General features: G+C 46.2%; 1 protein-coding gene across 3 annotated transcripts in view; it reads left to right on the top strand.

The window, feature by feature from the left end:
- THOC6 (THO complex subunit 6) overlaps positions 1 to 19739 on the top strand; it is a 205668-nt gene extending 185929 nt beyond the window's left edge. For all 3 annotated transcript variants that reach the window (XM_069244329.1, XM_069244331.1, XM_069244330.1), the window contains one exon: positions 19584 to 19739. In XM_069244329.1, the coding sequence (XP_069100430.1) occupies positions 19584 to 19667 (84 nt within the window). In that variant the 3' untranslated portion in view covers positions 19668 to 19739. The remainder of the gene's footprint in view (positions 1 to 19583) is intronic.
- Positions 19740 to 21048: the final 1309 nt, after the last annotated feature.

The raw sequence follows: 21048 nt of genomic DNA, 5'->3' as shown, positions 1-21048 counted from the left end.
GGAGGGGTTAGACACGTAGTCTACAACTCTGCTGTGGCCTGCTAATATCGTGCCTATTATCCTGTGCATCCCGGCCTGGGGATGCCCAGTTGCCGGTCCTGAAGACCCCTGCCCCAGCAAAGCCTGACCAATTCTATGCCACAGACACTTGGCGCGGATGAAGAATCACACCAGCCACGAGGGGAGTCTGCAACGCACATGGGCCCAGTAGCACAGAACACACCTGAGGTGAAGCAGTGAGCTTGGTGGATGATTCACAAGTGAGTATCGTGGGTGGAGCAGAACACAGAGGTGACTGACCTGCATTGCTGCGGCTGGCCTGCTCTCAGGGATGGCTGATCCATGAGGCTGCAGAGGAGTGGGTCCCTGGTGCTGTTGGGGGGCGTGCCCAATGAATCCTGACAACTGCGCAAGGTCTGTAGAGTCTGTTGGGAGAGGCACTTGCCCGACCTGCAACCATCCATTTACGGATGCTGGACGTGAAGCCACGGATGGGGGGCTGACAGAGGAGGCGGATCTGCCTTGTGATCCTGAGCGCTTGCGGCACCAGATCTGGAGACCGGCTTATGCAGCAGACACACGAGGTGAGAAGGGGCTTGCCCAATTGCGCTACCCTTGGAAATGCTTGGCTTACTACACTAATAGCTATGGACAGGCCACAAGCTCTAGCCACTGATTAGTGCTACAGATTGAGAAAAGTGAAACTGTTGAAGGACCTGAAAGCACTTGCTTTGTCGTGCAGCAGAGTCAGACCTCACAAATACATTGCTCTGAGCTCTGTTGAGTGATATTGTGCACCGTGGGTGGTAGGTTGGAGACTTGAGGCTCCGCTCCCTCTTGTGATCGTGACCTCCCTCCACTTGGCTGGGGGCTTGCCTGTTCAACGGATATCACTATTAAAGAGCTGTAAAGGTGTGCAAGGAGAGCTGGCCTCTGTGGCTTGTTGCATGTAAAGTGAGGCTCTGAAGCAGCATGAACATTCCACTACATCATCCCAGACGTCCCTAGATCACAGCTTCTGGGCGCGAAAGGGAGAACTGATGGGCAAGACGGGCACCCATTGTGAGGAGCCAGACCTAGACTAAGGACCCATGGCGGGCCTATATGAAAGCCATCACTGTGACTTGATCCCACATTTATGGCGAGAACAGCAAATTACAAAGCAGGCCAGCTGTTCCATTGGAAAGTGCTGGATCCAGGTCATCTGATGACACCATCCCTGTACTAGTAGACTGAAACGCACTCAAGGGTAAATACACTAAAATACAGGACCTGCTGACTGAACCCCCCCCCCTTAGCTCTGAGCGACTGGGAAAATAGAGGAAATTCAACATCAGAGTTTTCAAGTTACTGCCACAGAGGGCCCCCCCCCGTTGCAGTATATACTTCATGTGATCACTGTGACAAGGGAAGTCTTGTAGACCAAAATTGATACCTTGGGAGCTTAGTTTGGGATACTGAAGGACTACCATTGTCTGCTAGCAGAATACGTCACTAACATAGAGCAAACACTCCCATCACTCCCCCCTGAGCTTCGAGATGTCAAGGAGAGACTGTCAACAATGGAAAACAAAGTACATATTCTCAAACCGTGAGCAGAAGGTGCAGAAAATCGCTCCGGTCGAAATAACATACGCATTATCTGTCTTCCTGATAAAGTTGAAGGACATGATATTGTAATTTTCCTGGCAAACTGGATCAGAGACGAACTGGCCTTAAAGGCCTATTGCCCTTTTATGCCTTGGAAAGGGCACACAGAGTACCCACTCTGCCTCCTCATCATGGAGGACCCCCACACCATGTGGTGGTGAAATTACTTTACTACTTGGACAGGGATACCATACCATACCATACTAGTGCAAGCTCGCAAAAAAGGAACCATTGTTGTGGGCGACAGTAAGGCCATGATCGTTCCCGATTACACTTGGGAAGTACAGAAGCAAAGAGCCACCTTCATGGCTGTGAAACGCCAACTCCGACAAATGGGACTGGTCTATGCCATGTTCCTTCCGGCCCGCCTCAGTTTGGGAACACTGGAAGGGACCAAATTCTCTAAATCCCCACAAGATGCATGGACTTTGATTGAGCATCAACCGCAGGCAGAACGGCACCAGGCAGCAGCAGGCCAACCGCCGCAACCGAAAAGGCACCACAGAGGACCTCGAGTGGCGAGGAGAGGATCCCCATATGCAGCAGAAGCACCAACAAGCCCAACGAATAGCACTTGAAGCTGTTGCTGCCCTAAGCACAAATAGACCGTGCAGCCCACCTATCTCAGATGGAAATGTTGCAACAAGGGAAGACAGGGACAGTTCTGAACTGGACAACGGCCTTGCCTCCACTGATTCCGAACTGCCAGCAGTAACCCCTAGATCTGCGGATGTTTTGATCTTGAAGACAAGAGCTCAACTAACTGCTTAAATCACACCGAACACCTCCCTCTAAACACATGGCGATGTAATGCTTGCTGGATTCATGATGGACCCTCGCATGGGTGGCCGCTGCCTATACGGGGCCTGAAGGATCCTACTTGTATCCTTAGCATGTTGAATGTACGCTGGGTGAGTCCAAGTAGCGGGCTGAACTGATTGCCTGTCCTATCCACTGTTTTGTGGTGGGCTCACCCACTATGATTTACCATTTCATGACAGTGTGGACGGTGAGGCTGCTCTTACATACTTCTCACTTTCGTTATAACGGGCACTGAATAGTCTTACTAACCTCCGCTCATGGGAGATAACGAAGATTCTCTAACACACAGGATGATCCCGCCCACTCAATACAAAATAATATCTTGGAATGTGAGGGAAATACACACCATTTCCAAACGATATAAGGCCTTTTCATACTCCTGCAGACATGGAGCACAAATAAGGCTTCTTCAGGAGACTCCTATCATGACCAAAGAGGGGGCTGCACTGCACCGCCGCTGGCTGGCCATGTGCATTATACAAGTTACTCAGCGCTTGCTGATTCGGATTCGACCCGGGGTGCCATTTCAACATACTAGACATAATCATAGACCCAGATTTTCGATATATCGCAGAAACTGGCCAGCTGGATGGGAGGAATATTGCAATAATAAATATCTATGACCCAAACTTGGCCCATGTAGGATTTCTGACAGACCTATCCAGACACCTTGAGCCCTACCTATTAGGGGAGGCAGTCATTGGGGTGGGCCTTAATTGCATGGTGGTCCCTGCAGACGACCATTCACACCCACCATTGGGCGAATCACCGTCTTTAGGATGGCCTATTTTTTCTCCACATAGCAACAGGAATGTTGTGGTGATTCTTGGCAGACAATCCATCCACAGGACGGCACTATTCTATCTTTTCACCACTAAATGACCTTCACGTCCGACTAGATACCTTCCTCAGCACACCCTGCAGTACATAACCAGATACACAGTCTAGAATATCTCTCTACAGGCCTCAAAAATCTTCTCGCCCTTATGCTATGGCAAGTTGTACTTCATCAGGTCAAGCTATTTTAAGACCTACTCGCCCCTTCTGCGAGTTGACAAAGAACAGGTGTTTTGTTCAGTCAGGCAGTGAAGGAGTAACAAAGACACCATTAAATCTTGTTCTTGTGACATTTGACCTGTGTTCAGTGATAAAGGTCAAAAGTCAGTTGTCTTTCTTCCATCTGACTGCAGAGTTCCAGGATTTGTCTGACCTTCTGTAAAAAGTGTGAAATGAAAGGTTGTAGAGTGTCAGATTTTTCCTAACCCACAACATTTAAATAACTAAGACAACTGTACAAACATTTCAAAATATATCTCAATAGTTGTGAAACCCATTTTGTACTTCTGTGTGATGAAAAGAATATTTTAATAGGATGAAAATAAATCAGACCACTTTGTGATGTGCAAGCGGGCTTCGGGTTTTAACCACATTTTTAGCCATAACAATACAGGTTGGAGCTTTATATAGTCAGATATACCTCTCAAGCCCACTTCTTTGTGACAAAACGATACTGAGGTTGATTGCAGGACTGCTAATAGCCTCCTTAAAAACCTGTTTTTAGCAACCTGGAGGCTCGAGCATTCGGCATGGCCCCAGACCCATGCTCCAAATGTCGAGATAGAGAGACATTTACTAATAAAAACAATCATTATCTCTTTAACGGGTTTATGCCCCAAATTTTTCGAAAATCTAAAAAAGAGTCTCTATGGCTTTTTGAAATTGTGTTAAACATATATTTACTAAAAATTTCCAATTAAAATCTACATCAAGATAATTTTTTTAGTTTTTGCTAACTTTGGCCCACTCTTCATTGCAAATGACTTTGATCTATTGATTTTAAGACCGAGGTTTCCCATTAATGTATTAAAAGCATTTAATTAAATTTGGAGACCATTTGCTGTCCTTGAAATAAGTACAGCATCATCCGCGTACAGGAGTACTGGAATTGGGAAGTTATTAATTAGTGCAAATCCTTCCCCATTTCACAAAGGAACTTTTCCAACCCATTTATATAGAGAAGGAAAATAAAGGGAGCCAGCATGCAACTCTGTCTGACCCCCTTTAACGAGGAGAATTTATCCGTTAAATCACCCTCCTGGGAGTAGCGGACTTGTGCTGAAGTACAGGCATTAAGTCTACTGAGTAAAACAATTATGTCTTTATCCACCCCCATATTTAGCATGACCGTCCACAGTTTCTCTCTGTGAACTGTGTCAAATGCACAGGACAGGTCCATGAACGCTAGGTGTACACTGCCCTTTTTTGCTTTCATGTATTTTTGGACTATCAATGTCAGGTTAAGTGTTTGTTCGACTGTAGCCAACCCTGGGCGAAACCCGTACTGCACCTTTGACAGTCAGTCAGTCTCCATTGCCCAGTTTTCCAGCTTATTTGAAAATCTCTCTGTCTAATATCTTGACTGAGCTATCCAAGAGGGAGATTGGGCAATAACATGGTGGGTCTGCCCTATCCCCCTTCTTAAAAATTGGGACAATAATCACCTCTCTCCAAGTATCTACTAGAGGGCCGGTCATGGCAGATCTCAAGACATTAGTGAGCAATGGTCCCCAAAAATCTGGAAGCACTTTATACAAATCGGCTGGGATTCTGTCTGGGCCAGGGGCTTTATCAGAGGGGCAGTCTTGGATGGCCTGTTTTACATCAGCTACATCTATTGTAGTACAAAAAGCAGCACTTATCGAAGCATTTCTTATTGCCATAAAACAGTTCATGTCATCTTGTGAGGCATTATTCTCTATAATAAAATTTTTTGAGAAATGATCCACCCAAACTTGGGCTGGGATAACAGTGCCCATAGTCGTTTTAACCTTGTCATTCAATAATGGGGAGTTGGCCACTTGCCAAATAGCAGTCGTGTCTCTATTTTTACTCGCTTCAATCAGCTCCTCCCAGGCAGACACTCTCTGTTCAGTCTTTCTATCAGCAAGCGCATCCTTGTATCTTTTTCTTGCAACTTTTATGGCATGTTGGAATTGATTATATTCTTTAAGTTTTTTAGGGAGGAGGTACATGCATGATTAAACCATTGAGGTCCTCTTTCTTTGCTGGTACTAGAACGTTGCAGTTTTTCAGCCATGTACTTTGTCAGGGAAGAAAAGGTGTTGACAATTTCATGGGGGGGGGGGGCGTATCTTCACCCAAAGCAGTCACGACCTCTGTCCATTTATTCAGCATTAAGGGGGTCATTACAACCCTGGTGGTACAAGACCGCCAGGGCTGAAATGACGGAAGCACCGCCAACAGGCTGGCGGTGCTTCCCCGGTCATTACGACCACGGCGGAAGCGCCGCAGCCGCACCGCCGGGGCCTGCGGTTTCCCGCCACAATGGCCCCGGCGGTAGTAATCCAGGGGATTATGAGTCCCCCTACCGCCAGCCAAAAGGCTGGCGGTACAGGGAGTTGCGGGGCCTCTGGGGGCCCCTGCACTGCCCCATGCAGCTTTTCACTGACTGCATAGCAGACAGTGAAAAGCGCAACGGGTGCAACTGCACCCGTCGCATGGCCGCAACACCGCCGGCTCCATTTGGAGCTGGCTCCTAGGTTGCGCCCGAGATCCCCGCTGGGCCGGCGGGCGGAAACCAGGTTTCCCCCCGCCGGCCCAGCGGGGATCTCATAATGACCGCGGCAGGGGTGCGGCCGCATTGGCAGCCGCCCAGCGGTCAAATCTTGGCGGGCGGCTACAGGTCATAATGAGGGCCAAAGTCTCTAAAAAAAAAAAAAACTATAGCTATCTATTTTTCCCCATCTAATAGTCAAACCTTTCCGGGCAGAAAGCTTCATAGCTGGGTGTCAATACACTGCTCTTGAGTCCTTGTTCAAACCCAATCTTGTTTCTATAGTTAAAGGGTTATGGTCACTAATGCAGGTTAGCGTTGCCTTAAACCTCCCAACAAAGGGGGTAATTTCTCTAGAATAAATAATAAAATAAATTGTAGCATGGGCATCGCCGCTTATGAACGTCAGCACCCCATCTACTGCTGGTGTTGGGAAGAGCAAAGAGTTATCCGCTATCACACGATTAAGCGCATTTCCATAGGGAGAATGTTTAAAATGCTGCATAGGACAGTCGTATTCATCAAGAAACCCACAACAATCTAGAAACTGTGGTTCACAAAGATGAGCATTAAAATCACCGGCCCATATTATTCTTAAGTCCTTCTTGCTTGTGTTTATTGCCTTATGTATCATAATCTCGAGGTTGTCAATCACACTAGTGTCTGAGAGGTCAAAAATGTTATTATAATAATTGATCAGCAACACGTCATATAACTCATTTAGTTTCAAGATGAGTATATTTTTTAATAGTGAATGTTTAAACATAAACTAAGAAACACTCCTGTCCTGATGGCAATGCTATTAGTAAACTAAGAGTCCAGTCATGGATCATTTATACCTTATAAGTGGGCTATATTCTTATTATACATGTTTAGTATATTTAATGAAACAAAAGAGTTTTTTTTGTACAGCAGAAATGTTGAACTCACATATTTGAAGGTGCACTCATGTGAGAATGAAAAAAAAAAGGTACCTTTGTAAAATAAAATATTTGCCTAGGAACACACAATTTGGCAGTTTGATATGCCTCCAGAAGTGATGGGTGTCATTCTCGTAGCCAGGCTTCCTTGTACAAAGTCTATTTATGCAGAGCGCTGGGACTCATTTGTGGCCTGGTGTGGTATGCACAAAATTGGCCCTTTGTAAGCCAAGCTCTCGGATGTTCTTTTGTTTGTTATGACTTCGGCCCAGCAAGGCCTTGCAGTGGGCTCTGTTAAAGGTCGTTTGTTGTCCCTTTTGGTCTGTCTGTGTTTACCAGACCATATGTCCTTGTTTAAATCATATGTTTTGATGAAATGTATTCATGGTTTGACACGCGTTTCCTTTTAAACCGTTTTTGATACCACAGTGGGACCTTTATTTGTTCTTTAAAGACTGCCTTCCTCTTCAGGATTACTTCAGCTCATTGTGTGAGTGAGCTTTATGCGCTGTCAGCGCAACCATCCAACACTACTTTTTTCATGGAGAAACTGGTATTGCAGAGTAAGGTGGCCTTCGAAGTCAGTAACACACATATAGATAGCCAGGTCAAAACTTCTACTTAGTTAGCCCATTAAAAACTCAAAAAGATGTTGGAGTAATCGCCTCACCCACAACTTGTCTCAATCTTCATCATTGGTGATTATCCACAGTAGGTAAATACCAACTTGGCAGCTCTAACCATTTCTTGGAGTTCTTAGATAAATATTAACTGGATTATAGCAGGGATCCAGAAAGAAGATAAAAATATCTTAGGATATACTAGGTATACCTAAGTGTGACGTTTTGGGTGTACAGTATGATATGGCTGTGGGGCCCTGTCATGCAGTACACTCTAAAATACCGTCTTGGGTCCGATCAGGTACGTTTGCTCAACCTTCAGCTCAACCCTGGGTAGCTGTGGCTGCGAGCAGTAAGGTTTAACAAAGTAAAAATGTGTAACGCCTTTAACCGCTCCAAGCAACAGAATAAGAAAGTCACAGAACAAGAAAGAGACACAACAATGATTTATAAAAATAAAACATATTTTATGAATTTTTGAAGTCTCTGATCATCAAAATTGTCTGGAGGGTTCTGGAGATATGAATTTTTAAAGCATTAAAACACATCTAAAGCAACCACAAGCATAGGTCAACAAAACGTTTGAAAAGTTTGAAAGAGTTAGTCCGGCAAGTCTGACCTGAGTTTGGCGATGAGTACCGACAGGGCACAGGTCTATGAGGCCAGTAAGTATACTTTGGGCAGTTGCCTGGACACCGGAGTATCTTTGAATCAAAATCCTAACTTTACAGGACAACCACCATAGACTACAATGGAGTGGTCCTGATGCTGAGGGATGCAGGCACAAAATTCTTCAAGGATGTTTCTGATGCTGTGTGGGCAACATGGGTTAATTCCGGGAGAGTCCTCTGTCCATAGGTGAGGTGGGGTGACTCTGGCCAAGGATCTTGGGGTGCCACAACATCCTCTTTGCACTAGTATAAGGGCTGCTGTGTCAGCCCTTTGGTTTTTACAATACAGCAGTCAAGCTGCAGATTTTTGGTGGGGACTAGTGTCTCTTAGTTGTGACAAATCTGGGAATAGATTGCACCCAGGGGTCCAGCAGACACGGGTGCAACTTTTGGCTATCCCTTGAAGTGGCTAGCGTCCGGTAACGGCAAAACTTCTGCGGTGGCTCCCAACTTGGCGGTTTGGGAACCTCCAGCTTTAATGTCCCTGGTGCTTTCCCAGGGGACCAGCCCAACTGACCCTTATAAGCTGTACTTCGATCTGGGGCCAGGAATCAACTTTTGCCTGAGCCAGGAACTCTGGACAGGGTCCAGACTCTACTAGCCCAACGCAGCAGGTGCAGCCCCTCTGACATTGCAGCCTCTTTTTGTGCACTTCCTGTAAGATGGTCTTCCTTTCGTCCTCGGTGTACTAGGGTGCTCGGGGTGCTATATTTATCCTGGGAAAATGCCCTGAGGGGACAACGTTCCTCTTCGGCCGAACACAGAAGATCCGTCTCCCTCCCTACATCTCCGCACCCAAAGACATCATCTGTGACCCCCTGGCTCCTCCCTCAGCCCCACACTCTTCAATATCTACATGACTCAACTGGCATACATTGCACACACCCACAGACTCAACATCATCTCCTATGCCGACGGCACCCAGCTGATCCTCTCCCTCTCAAACGGCACCGCCACCACTTGAACCAACTTCCAAAGCATTATGACCGCCATCAACCACCTGGATGAGGACTAACTGCCTCAAGCTAAATTCACACAAAACAGAGATCTTCATCTTCAGGAACAAGGCCTCCCCCTGTGACTACAGGTGGTGGCCCGCTGCCTTCAGTCCCCCACCCACACCCACCAACCACACACGCAACCTCAGGATTATTCTAGACACCCAACTGACCATGAAGGAACAGATCAACACCATCTTTGCTGCCTGCTTCCACCCCCTCTGCATGCTTCGAAAGATATGCCAAAGGATTACCATCTCTACCAGGAAAACTGTCACCCAGGCCCTCATCTCCAGGCAACTCGACTACAGCAACTTACTCTATGCTGGAACCACTAAACAGCTCATGAACCGCCTCCAGGCCATCCAGAACGTGGCAGCAAGACTCGTCCTCAACCTCTCCAGAAGAACCAGCATCACCCCCATCCTCTGGGCCCCCCACTGGCTCCGGGTTCAGCAAAGATGCTTCTTCAAGCACCTCACAGATGCATACAAGGTCCTCAACAATGCCGGACCCGCCTACATCAACAACCGTCTCACTTTTCCAACCAGAGACTTCCGCTCAGCCTCCCTCGCCCAGGCCTACATCCCCCACATCCATTGCAAATGCTACAACAGTCGCTACTTCTCCCACCTCGCAGCCAGATCCTGGAACGACCACCCCTTCCACCTGCTCACCTCCCCTGAAGGACTTGAGAAAGCTTTCAAGACATGGCTCTTCGATGACCAGCACGAGCCAGATGAGGTCCGCAGCCTGCTCCCACTCCCCCCACAAGCACCTTGAGACCCCCTGAGGTGACAACCTTGCGCTTCATAGGTGGTTTGGCCGATTGGTCGCAGCAGTCAGAGGAGTTAACTATTTTCATTGGTTCAGCAGAATAGGGGGCAAACAGGACAGCTGGGCCACTCTCAACGTGGGTTTTACTGTCTCTGAAGTCCCTCAAAGTGCAGGTCGGTCTTCTTCGGTGTTGATATCTGGACTGGACACAATAAGCCTTGGCTGCTGCAACTGCCCCGATACCCAGGGTATTGGTGCTGTGGGGATCCTGGAGGGGTCAGCATCTTGCAACTTGCTGGGGAGACAGGGTTGACTTTCTAGAACCTTGTTGACCTGTTCCTGGCAGGTTGCTTCCTCGGTGGACCTGATGGTCAGCAACATGGTGGACTGGACAGCTGCTTTCGGGGGCCTGCAGATGCGGGGGAGTAGCTACTCTACTCCTCATTCCCAGTTGTTGAGGTGCTGGGCAGTCTTCCAAGTGTTTGGGGAGGTTGTCTAGCTCTTTGTGAAGTCAGTCCCTGTGATTGTCTAAGTGCAAGCAGCCTGGCAGTGTCTGGTGCCGATCTTTGTTGCAGGTCGTCAGTTCCCGGTCTCTTGGTGGTGCTTCTTACTTCCTTGGTTCCCAGGAGTCGAAGTCTTGACTTTACCTTCTTTCCTGATATCAGGGGGCCACCTAAATACTAGGTTTAGTGGTGTTAAGGGGAGTGTAAGGTAGTAGCCAGGGGGCTACTTACCCCTGGGGTCACTACGCCCCCTATATGACCCCTTCCTGCAAAGAGTGGGCATAACCCAGTCCCAGAGTTCCTAATTTCAAAACTCACAGGAGAGTGGAATTCTTTCTTTTGTGTTAACTTCAGGTAGCCCCCCCCTAGGGGTGTGACTAGAGTGATATTGTAACATTCCTCCTGACTATGTAATTTCCCACCTGTCCTGGTGCCAAATGGGCCTCAGGGCAGGGGGTGGCATTGTCCAGGTCTGAAGGAAGCCAGGGTCGCAAATCAAAGGCAGCTGAGGCTTTGAAGCCTCTGGCCTTGATATGCTGATTTACTAGCCTTCCTGCTGGAGGAGGTTATAATACCTCCTGCCAGAGCATGCATTGTTCATGGCCTCCTGAGAATGCGGGCTCTCACCCGTATGAGGTCAGAAATACATCTGTGGTGGCAGGCTGGTCGAGACCAGTCATCGAGCACCCTAGAGGACTAGTAAAGTTTCACGGGGCACCTCCAAGTTGCCCTCTAGGTGCATAACATAATAAATCCTGTATTTTTGGAGCACAATCGATTGAGTTAGAACAAGAAGTCAAAGACACTAAGGCACAGACGGTGCTAATGGACATCCTCCTAATTGACGGCTAGCAGCGGCAACAGCGCTGACTCTGAGCCTGATCCATCCACACAAGGGCACATGAGTATATTGGTGAAAGCTTTCCATAACCCGACAAACACGGCTATGGTGGCTTCTGGAAACGCACTTCCCTCAGGCCATGGTGGGCTCCGAAAACAGACTCAGGAGCACACTCGTACCCTCTGCCTGCTAAACACTCTCCTCAATACTGGTAACGAAAAGACCAAGCTCAACACCTTCAAAACAGCACAAGTTGTTGTAGCTGGAGCAGCAGCCATTGGATCCGAAGCAACCTTTGGTGCCGAAACTCTCAGGGACTCTATGGGTACTGAAACACCATTCACCAAAGCCGCCATCAGGTTTGAAGATCGTGTCAACATCCAAAACACCTTTGACATCGAAACACACAAGAACAAGATCAGAGCCTAGACATAGGCCTGTCCAACCACTTCTTGAGAAACTTCAAAATAAACTGGACAAGGGACTGTTTGTTCACCCGTACACTGGGAAAGAAGGGGCAAAACCGGCTCCAATTATAACTCACACACTTCCTAAATGGAATAAAACACATGAAGAGGAGTTCATTGGACCAGAGCCACCTAAGGCTCCCAAAAAGAAGAGAAATGAGAGCCACTAGCCCTATGCTTTTCCCTGCTTCTCCTCCTAAGCCTCTATCCCCTCTTCCTCCTCTGCTTACACCGCCAAGACTGTAACCACTAGCGCTATCTCAAGTGCATTCACAGTCCCTGAACCAACCGCCCTCAGACCAGCTACACACATCACCTGCACAGTCATCAAAAGGTGACATTAATACTGGGGAGGGGGTACCATCAAAGCCCTCGCCTCCTCATGATGTCACATCCTGCCACAATTTTAGTAGTAGGGCAGCACACTATCACAAGGTAGATCTTCATACTTTCTAGCATAAGAAGAACAATCTTTTAGTAGAGACGCTAACTAGATCACACAAGACAGCACAGTCCTTCCCATGTTAAAAGGTATGCCCAAATCCACACAGGAAATCTTAAATCGGCTGTTAAAGTCCAGGGTTATAACTTCTAGAGTGGACAAAAAAGTATAAGCTGTGTCTATTAGACTCAGTATATATTAATGGTCAGGTTCCCCCGGCTCTTTAGTGATACACACTGCTAGAAAGAGAGTAAACTCCCAGGGCACAGGAAAAGCCCTACCCACAGATAAGGAGAGTAAAAAAATATGATGCAGAAGGGAAACCTGTCGTTGCACAAGCAGCCAATCTCATGTGCATCACAGATTCTGTGGGTTTACACTCCCACTACAACCGACCTCAATGGGGTGAGATGCAGGAGTTATTGCAACACCTCACAGGGCAATACCGCCAAAAGGGGATTCAGTTGATAGATGATGGCACAGCTATATCAAATGCCACAATATAATGTGCATTGGATTCTATCAGTGCAAGGGAAATTAATACTAGTATTCTTATTCGGGCCATGCATGGCTTAGAGTTCCTGGCTTTAATCCAGATGTACCACAACATCTTTTAAACCTACCTTTTGATGGCCATAATCTATTTGGAGCAAAGGTGGATGAAATGCTTGAGAAACTAAAAAAGGATACAGATACAACTAAGGCCATGGGTGGGAGGGTGGGCAAACCTTTAAACATAGCGGTTCCTTTTGGAGTGGACAGTATAGAGTGGTGGCAAGACCCACAACATCCACATATTCAGGTAATGCCCAAAAACAACAAGGATCATATCCGGCACACCACTCAAGAGGTGCATACTATAGGTCACACTATTAGAACAATAGAGAAAGAGGTTGTGGTTCCGCTGCAGAAGTAACCACACCTACAAAACAATGACCATCTAAGCCTCCCCCTCAACATGTAACACCAGTAGGGGGTCGGCTACAACAATATTACCAACAATGGACAAAAATCACTGCAGATCAGTGGGTTCCATCTATCAACAAAGATGGGTATTGCTTAGAACTCACAAACACACCCCCTACAACACCACCAAAGACACAAAATGTCACTAGATCAACTTACACTCATACAAGTTGAAGTCCAATCTTTCCTTCAAAAAGGGGCTATAGAAGTAGTCCCTGAACAATACCAGGGACAGAGGGTGTATCACTATACTTCCTCATTCCTGGGACATCAAGGCCTATCTCGTGCCTCAGACCACGCAGCACTTACATCTACTCACAACAGTTTACATAGTCACACTACAAGATGCGATAACATTGCTACAGCAGAGAGATTTCATGGCATGATTAGACCTCAAAGACTCCTATTTCCATACATCTAGCTCACCGTTGCCATCTGTGTTTCCAAATCTACGGACAGCAGTGCCAGTTCAAGGTGCTACCATTCGTAGTGACTACAGTACCAAGGGTATTCACCGAATGCCTCACAGTGGTAGCAGCTCATCTCAGAACGGGGGACATACGTATTTCCCCTATTTAAACAATTGGCTTATCAAAAGTGCAAACAAACAACAATGCCTTTAGGACCCACAACAGGTAATTAACCCTGTACACAAGCTAGGTATTACACAAAATGGTCTAACGGTTCACCTCCAACCCTTGTAGGTACAACCTTTTATAGGTGCAACATTAAACTCTGTCACAGCCAAAGCATACCCCAGTACACACAGTTCACGATCTGTGGTCAACAACTCGGAAACACCTCCACATCAATCATCTGGAGCTTCTAGCAACTCTCCACATCTGAAAGCTTTTTGCAGTCACCTTCACTACAAGGTAGTCCTCTCCTTCCTAGGGGAGTGCATCTGGCACTGGGCAATATATCACAAAATTCACCTCCTAGCGGAATAGCTGCAAGGGATGGGCAACGACTTCGCAGATATGCTTAGCAGAACAGATCAACAAGTGCACGAGTGGGAATTTAACACATCACTCTTATGCTCCTGCTGCAGAAGGTGGGGAACCCTGGAGATAGACCTATTTTCTACACAGCACAATTCAAAATGCCAAAACTTTGCCTCCAGGCTTCCTCACCCCGAAATCAAAGGCAATGCTCTATGGATGAATTGGTCAGCGATATTTGCTTACACTTTTCTCCTTCTCCCAGTGATTCCATGTGTGGTGCAAACACTAACACAGTCATCCCTCACCCTAATCCTAATAGGCCCAACACGAGCATGTCAAGCATGGTACACAATCCTAATACAACAATCAATAGGACGATACAAGAAGTTACTTTTCTGGCCACATCTTCTGACTCAAGATCAAAGGAGGGTAATGCACCCAAATCTCAAACAACTCAATTTAGCAGTCTGGCTCCTGAGATCCTAGAATTCGGACATCTTAATATACCACAAGAATGTATGGCTTTTCATAAACAAGCATGTGGACCAACTACACGAACACGCTATGCAGCACAATGGAAGAGATTTGTAAACTACTGTCCAAATAAACAAATCTAACCTCTCTTACCAACAGTTCTAGACATTATTGGTTATCTCTTCCACCTACAGCAAGCAAGACTTGCTTATACATCATTCAGATTACCCTTGACAGCCTTGGTTGCTTACGTGCAAAGCACACAATATATGTCACTTTTTAGAGTTTCAGTACTTAAAGCCTACATGGAAGGACTAAAAAGAGTCACCCCCACCTTCAGCAGCATGAAACTTTAACATTGTTCTCACTAGACTCCTGGGCCCACTTTTGAGCCACTTCATTCCTGTCAACTGCAGTTCCTCACATGGAAAGTGGTTTCACCTCTTTAAGAAGAGTACATGAAATCCAGTTACTTGCATAAGAAGAACCTCTCTTTAAAATATTTCCAACAAAATTGGTACTTTGTATTAACCCACAATTCCTACCAAAGGTAGTGTCAGCTTTTCAATCAAACCGAACTATAGAACTACCTGATTCAGAATCAGAAAGAGCCCTACATACACTAAATGTCAAGAGGGCATTAATGTTCTACACAAAGGACCAAGTAATTTAGTAAAACACAACAACTCTTGGTTGCAATTACAAAGCCAAAGACACTTTCTCCCATATCCAGGGCAGGGATAGCTAGATGGATTCAGACTTGCTACTGACAAGCAAAAAGGGTACCTACCGTACCTCCAAGAGCTCACTCCACATCTAAAAAGGAGCCTCAGTAGCCTTTTTAGGAAACATCTCATTAGTGGATATCTGTAACGCAGCTACATAGAATAACCATAAACCACATACATTCACAAAGCATTATTGTGCTGATGTCTTAGCTAATCAACAAGCTAGAATGGGTCAAGCTGTATTAAGAACACTTTTTCAAACATCTATGTTAACCAGTGGCTGACCACCCACCGCTTAAGGGAGCACTGCTTTATATTCTATGCTAAGCATATGTCTCTGTGGCCAACACATGCTATGAATGGAATATACTACTTGCCCTGTAAGCATCTATTTTGTAGCATGTAGTGCCATAGATTCATTTGCACCCACTCTTCTTCTCGATAGTTATTGGTTCATGTATGTTTTCTTATCTATTTAATATATCACTTGCTATGCTAATCTTCACTCGCATGTATATCTTTTATGTCGCTACATTTCTCCTATCCTAAAGCTCACCCGATGAGCCAAAAACAATCTAACAAAGAAGCTGTGGAACATACGCCATGTACACTAGAGGAGTTACTTCACCTCGTTACTCGAAGACTTCATTGCAACCGTCCAAGCCCATCCCTAGATGGCAGGATGTGCTAAGCATATGAATCTACGGCACTACACGCTACGAATAAATGCTTACATGGTAAGTAACATATTCCTTCCTGCAGGTAGATATTCCTCTGCATAAATATCTGCTGCACACTGGCCATGAAGCAGCTTCCAATGTGTGAGAGCCCTCTCTACCAGGGGTAAGGCTGCTACCACTGCTTTGGCACATGGAAGTCCTTCAGGACATTTAGAGGTCATTCTGACCCTGGCGGGCGGCGGACACCGCCGCCTGGCAGGAATCGCCAAATGGCCGCTCCGCGGTCAGAAGACCGCGGAGGCCATTCTGACTTTCCCGCTGGGCCGGCGGGCGCCCGCCAAGGGAGCGCCCGCCGGCCCAGCGGGAAAGCCCCTGCAACATTGAAGCCGGCTCCGAATGGAGCCGGCGGTGTTGCAGGGGGGCGAAGGGTGCAGTTGCACCCGTCGCGATTTTCACTGTCTGCAATGCAGACAGTGAAAATCTCTCTGGGGCCCTGTTAGGGGGCCCCAGCACTGCCCATGCCAGTGGCATGGGCAGTGCAGGGGCCCCACGACACCCGTTCCCGCCATCCTGTTCCTGGCGGTAAAAACCGCCAGGAACAGGATGGCGGGAAGGGGGTCGGAATCTCCATGGCGGCGCTGCTTGCAGCACCGCCATGGAGGTTCTGCCCAAGCAGGGGAAATCCGGCGGGAAACCGCCGGATTCCCTTTTCTGACCGCGGCTTTAACGCCGCAGTCAGAATGGGCAATGAAGCACCGCCAGCCTGTTAGCGGTGCTTCCGTTGCCCCCGGCCCTGGCGGTCTTGTACCGCCAGAGTCGGAATGAGGCCCTTAGTCTGGCCCCACCCTACAGACCTTCCACCTTGGGTGGTACTGCTTTGGCATCCATCTAAGGTGAGGGGTCTGTGGTTAGAAGTATCCATCAGAACAAGTTACTTACCTTTGGTAACTCTCTTTCCAGTGAATACTCAATATAACCACTGCTTTCTCGCTGCCCACCTCCCAATTCTGTGGAGTGACCTTTTTTAACATTTGAAACTGTCCCAAATTATAAATCAGCACACTTGTACAAACAATTGTTAACGCTTCACATCTAGAGACGCACAAAGGGAAAAAAGGAAAGCAACATCAGCGCACAGGGGTGGTGCTTACGTGCATCCACTCCATCACTTCTGGAGTGGTAAAGAGCAAACGTGGTCCGCAGAGCACCACCTAGGGGTACCTGGAGGAGTGTTTAGAGAAACGTTTCCTGACCCAGTCTGGTGCATGGGTATTATTCTAAGGTGATGAATCTGTGTTTAGTGTATCCACCAGAAAGATTGTAAATTGTCCTCCTTTGTAAAATTGAATTGCCCAAGCTAGTAATTGCAAGCATAGAAGGCGCTCTCCAGGGTACGGCGGAGTATAGCAATTCAAATACAGCATAACACAGTATTTTCAATATTTTCTCTACTAGTGACAAGAGGCCTATTTTAGAGGGCTGTATGGGATGAAACTTTCAAAATTATTCTGACTCAAAGTCCACACATGTACATTATTTTCTCCCTCTACAACCACCTTAAAACTTCTGACACCCCCAGCACCTCCTCGCCCCCCTCCCCACTCTGCTAACATCACTGTGGCACTCGATCACACCACAGAATATACTTTATGACCCACTGGGAAAATGTTTGTGAGTACCCATGGCTTAACCTGTGAGCACATTTGACCAGAGTGAAAGGAACCAAACTAGCATATGTGAGTACTGTGTCCACTAAAAACATCTTTGCACAGCAGCAGCATGGTCTTCCATACACACTTTAAAAATCATTATAGTGTAATTCATGCAAGGAAGCAGGTGTATGTGGACAGTCAGTGTTGAAAAATATTTTCAGTACTGCCAACCCTTCTCACACACCTCTATAAGGGGGGGGAGGGGGGAATGCCACTGTGTACTCTATGCAGAGCATGTGAATCTAGAAGAGATAAATGTTGGCTAAGACACTGGTTACTTACCTATAACAATAGTTATGCAGCATAGAACACTCATTGATTCACACACCTCCCTCCCCCTCCAACCTCAGTGGTGAAGTGGGCATAGGGGAAGGTCTATAATTTATTATAGCAAAATAAAGAATCTGAAAATGGAAGTAATCCGCTCTCATTTTCAGCTTACGTATAATGTCATAGGCACTGCCTGTAATTGTTCCCCTAAAGAAACACGCATTGGCAAAGCCAATTGGCTTCCCCATTGTGATATTTTGGCTATGCTAATGTTTTTTAGCCACACTGCACAGCATCTGCAAGGCTGTTCAGTTTTGCTAAAGTTTAAAAAAAAAAAAAAAAAACAGGCACAAGCTTTGAATACCACTGCGTCTGTCGTTTTGTTGGCATGTGCACCATGCATATGCACCATGCATGTCTGTGCCTAAAAAAATGTATTTTTACTTCCTGGTAAAATTTGGATTTGTAACTAAAAAGAAAAGAAAATGTGGTCAAGTGTAGACAACACAGGATAGAGTAGGGGTGATCAACATAGGAGGGAAATCGAAAGCAACAGGTGGAGGGCTGTAGGGGACCCAAAAGCAACATTGGGCTGGCGGGGCAGCACAGAGTGCGTGGGAGGAGCATTCGGGAGAAGTACATGGTTGAACACAAAGAAGCAGTAAAGCAACAGAGAGTAACAGGGAGTGCAGGGAGAGAGAGTTACACAAGGGAGATTGGTCCAAAACAGACAGTAATGGAGTGCTTCACACAAAAAATAGTGCTTGAAAAGGAAGGAGTAGAAGCAGCGCTGCCAGCCACTCAAATAGACTGTAAAGAGACAATACTCCATAGGAGGGACAAACACAAGATTGACAAGCTGAGATACAAGTAAGAAACGGCCAAATAAGTGTGCCAATGAAAGTCAAGCAGTGGGTGAGCTCCAAGCCCCTCTGTGTTCTTGGTAAGGTAAAATATGCCTCGCAATAGACAGCGCAGGTGCTGTCTAGTAGGGCAATGACCGAAAAGCTTATACTAAGTTAGTATTTCCTTACCCAAACTCTGTATAGTGGAATAGTATGACCCTTCCACTAGATGGTGGCATAATGCAATGCATGTCAATCTAAAAGAGTTCTATGCTGCATAACTATTGTTACACGGTAAGTAACCAGTTTCTTATCGTCCCTCCATCTTACTTTGGAAGGTAATTCCGCAAGGTATACAGCTGAACCTTTGTAAACGGTAAATTGTTTGGTAGCAGATAAACACTCCTTTTGTTGTTAGTGTATTTTTTTTTTTTATTAAAAAAGGCACTTTGTGATGTTGCACTCTGTTTCTGTACTATTTGAGAGGTACCTCTCCACTATGCTTAGCAAGGATTTGAATGCTGACTGGCAGCTTCATGCATTTGTGAATGCCACATCAGTTATCTCATGAGCTGCCTTTTTCTCACATAATAATCTATTTTGTGATTGGCATCACTTTTTGGTGTCCAGGTTGGAAGCATGCAATCTATTAAAACATTTTTTTCTTCCTTTTCTACAGGTATTGACGGCTGCTGGGACAAGCTCGAAAATCGATGTCTTCACAAATTTTGGATACCGAGCATTTTCTTTCACATTTGTGTGAACCAAATTGCACTAAATATTGTATTTTCTTTGTTTTGATTTGTTTGTTTTTGTAATAAACTGGAATGACTGATTTGTTTGGTTCTTTAACTGACAGTGTCAATCCCCTGAGTACATCCTGCCCTGGATGTGGCCGATTCTGTTTCCCTGTTCAATTTAAAGGGCTCATCCATTCCAAGAAGTGCCAATGGAGAATCTGTTCCAGTTTGAGATACTTTCCCGCCATCATATTCTGTAGACGTCAGTGTCTCACGGGGGTAGGTACCTTTTTCTCATTGATGCTCACCTCACTGATGGACATCTTGGTGTCTCTGTAGTGCAGCTGACACTGGGTCCTGCACTGGACATTCCATTTTTTATTGTCCTTCTGTGTGGCACATACACGAAAAAAACTACCTGGGCTGTGGGAGGGATCTCCTACCCTCTGTCCTCTTTCTAAATCTCATTAGGAACCTGTTCCCTTTATGCTTGTGCCCCAACCAGTAGCCATGATTCAAGCTTTTAAGCCCTGTTGCTAAACGTTCTTCTATCCTTACAACCTTACATTTCCAGCCCTTTGAAGACCTGGTTGGTTACCCATTTATCCGCTAGCACAGTAAACCTCTCTGCATTCCTTTGTAATTAATCAGACAAGTACTACTTGAGTATGGCATAACACTCCTGTCTGAGTCTCTTTGGCGCTAGCAACTAATTTAGGGGGCTAGTAATTCTTCAGTTCAATCCCTCTCATGCATTCATTCCAAACATTTGATGTCTTGGGTCCAGTTTTCAAATGGCGCGTCATCCCTTTATTTTGTTCCAGATTCTCTGAAGACAATGGCCCTGCAATAGTGCAAAAAGTCTAATCTGAGCAAGCTCTTCAGTTCATAGGTTAAATAATTACTTTGAGACATTAAATGATCTCAGCCCCTTTAATGGTGAGGCAACACGATTGAGTTGTTTTGCAGCATAAATCCTTTTCTGCACTCACAAGCTGTGCATCTATTCCACCATCTAGTGGTTGGGTGTGGAATCATCTCCAGTCTTGCTTTTCTTTTACTTTCTTTTTTAAGTCGAGCCTAGGCAGCGTGCATGCGCTGTCTGCAAGACCTGCTGTATTCAGTAAAAGGACTTTAACCCTGCCTGCTGCTTACTGCAGTGTCGCTTTTCTTTGCTGCCTCCTAACTGGTTCCTGCAGCCGATACGTTACTTCCATTCTTGACTGAGGAGTACCAGCCACGTACAGTTTCCTTACGCTCTGATTATTTGGAGAAACTCTTTTTTTTTTAAATTGGTTCCTGCCTCAGCTCATGTTCTGATGTTTAGGCAGAAATACATACAAAGGCTTCCGTTACCCCACTACTGCACTCACAGATGTTCGCTCTTCCCCCCCCCCCCTGCTG

The sequence above is a fragment of the Pleurodeles waltl genome, chromosome 7, assembly GCF_031143425.1.
Source record: "Pleurodeles waltl isolate 20211129_DDA chromosome 7, aPleWal1.hap1.20221129, whole genome shotgun sequence".
In the NCBI taxonomy this organism is placed as follows: Eukaryota; Metazoa; Chordata; class Amphibia; order Caudata; family Salamandridae; genus Pleurodeles; species Pleurodeles waltl.
Note: the sequence above shows the minus strand (reverse complement) of the source record. Positions and strands in the feature narration are given on the sequence as shown.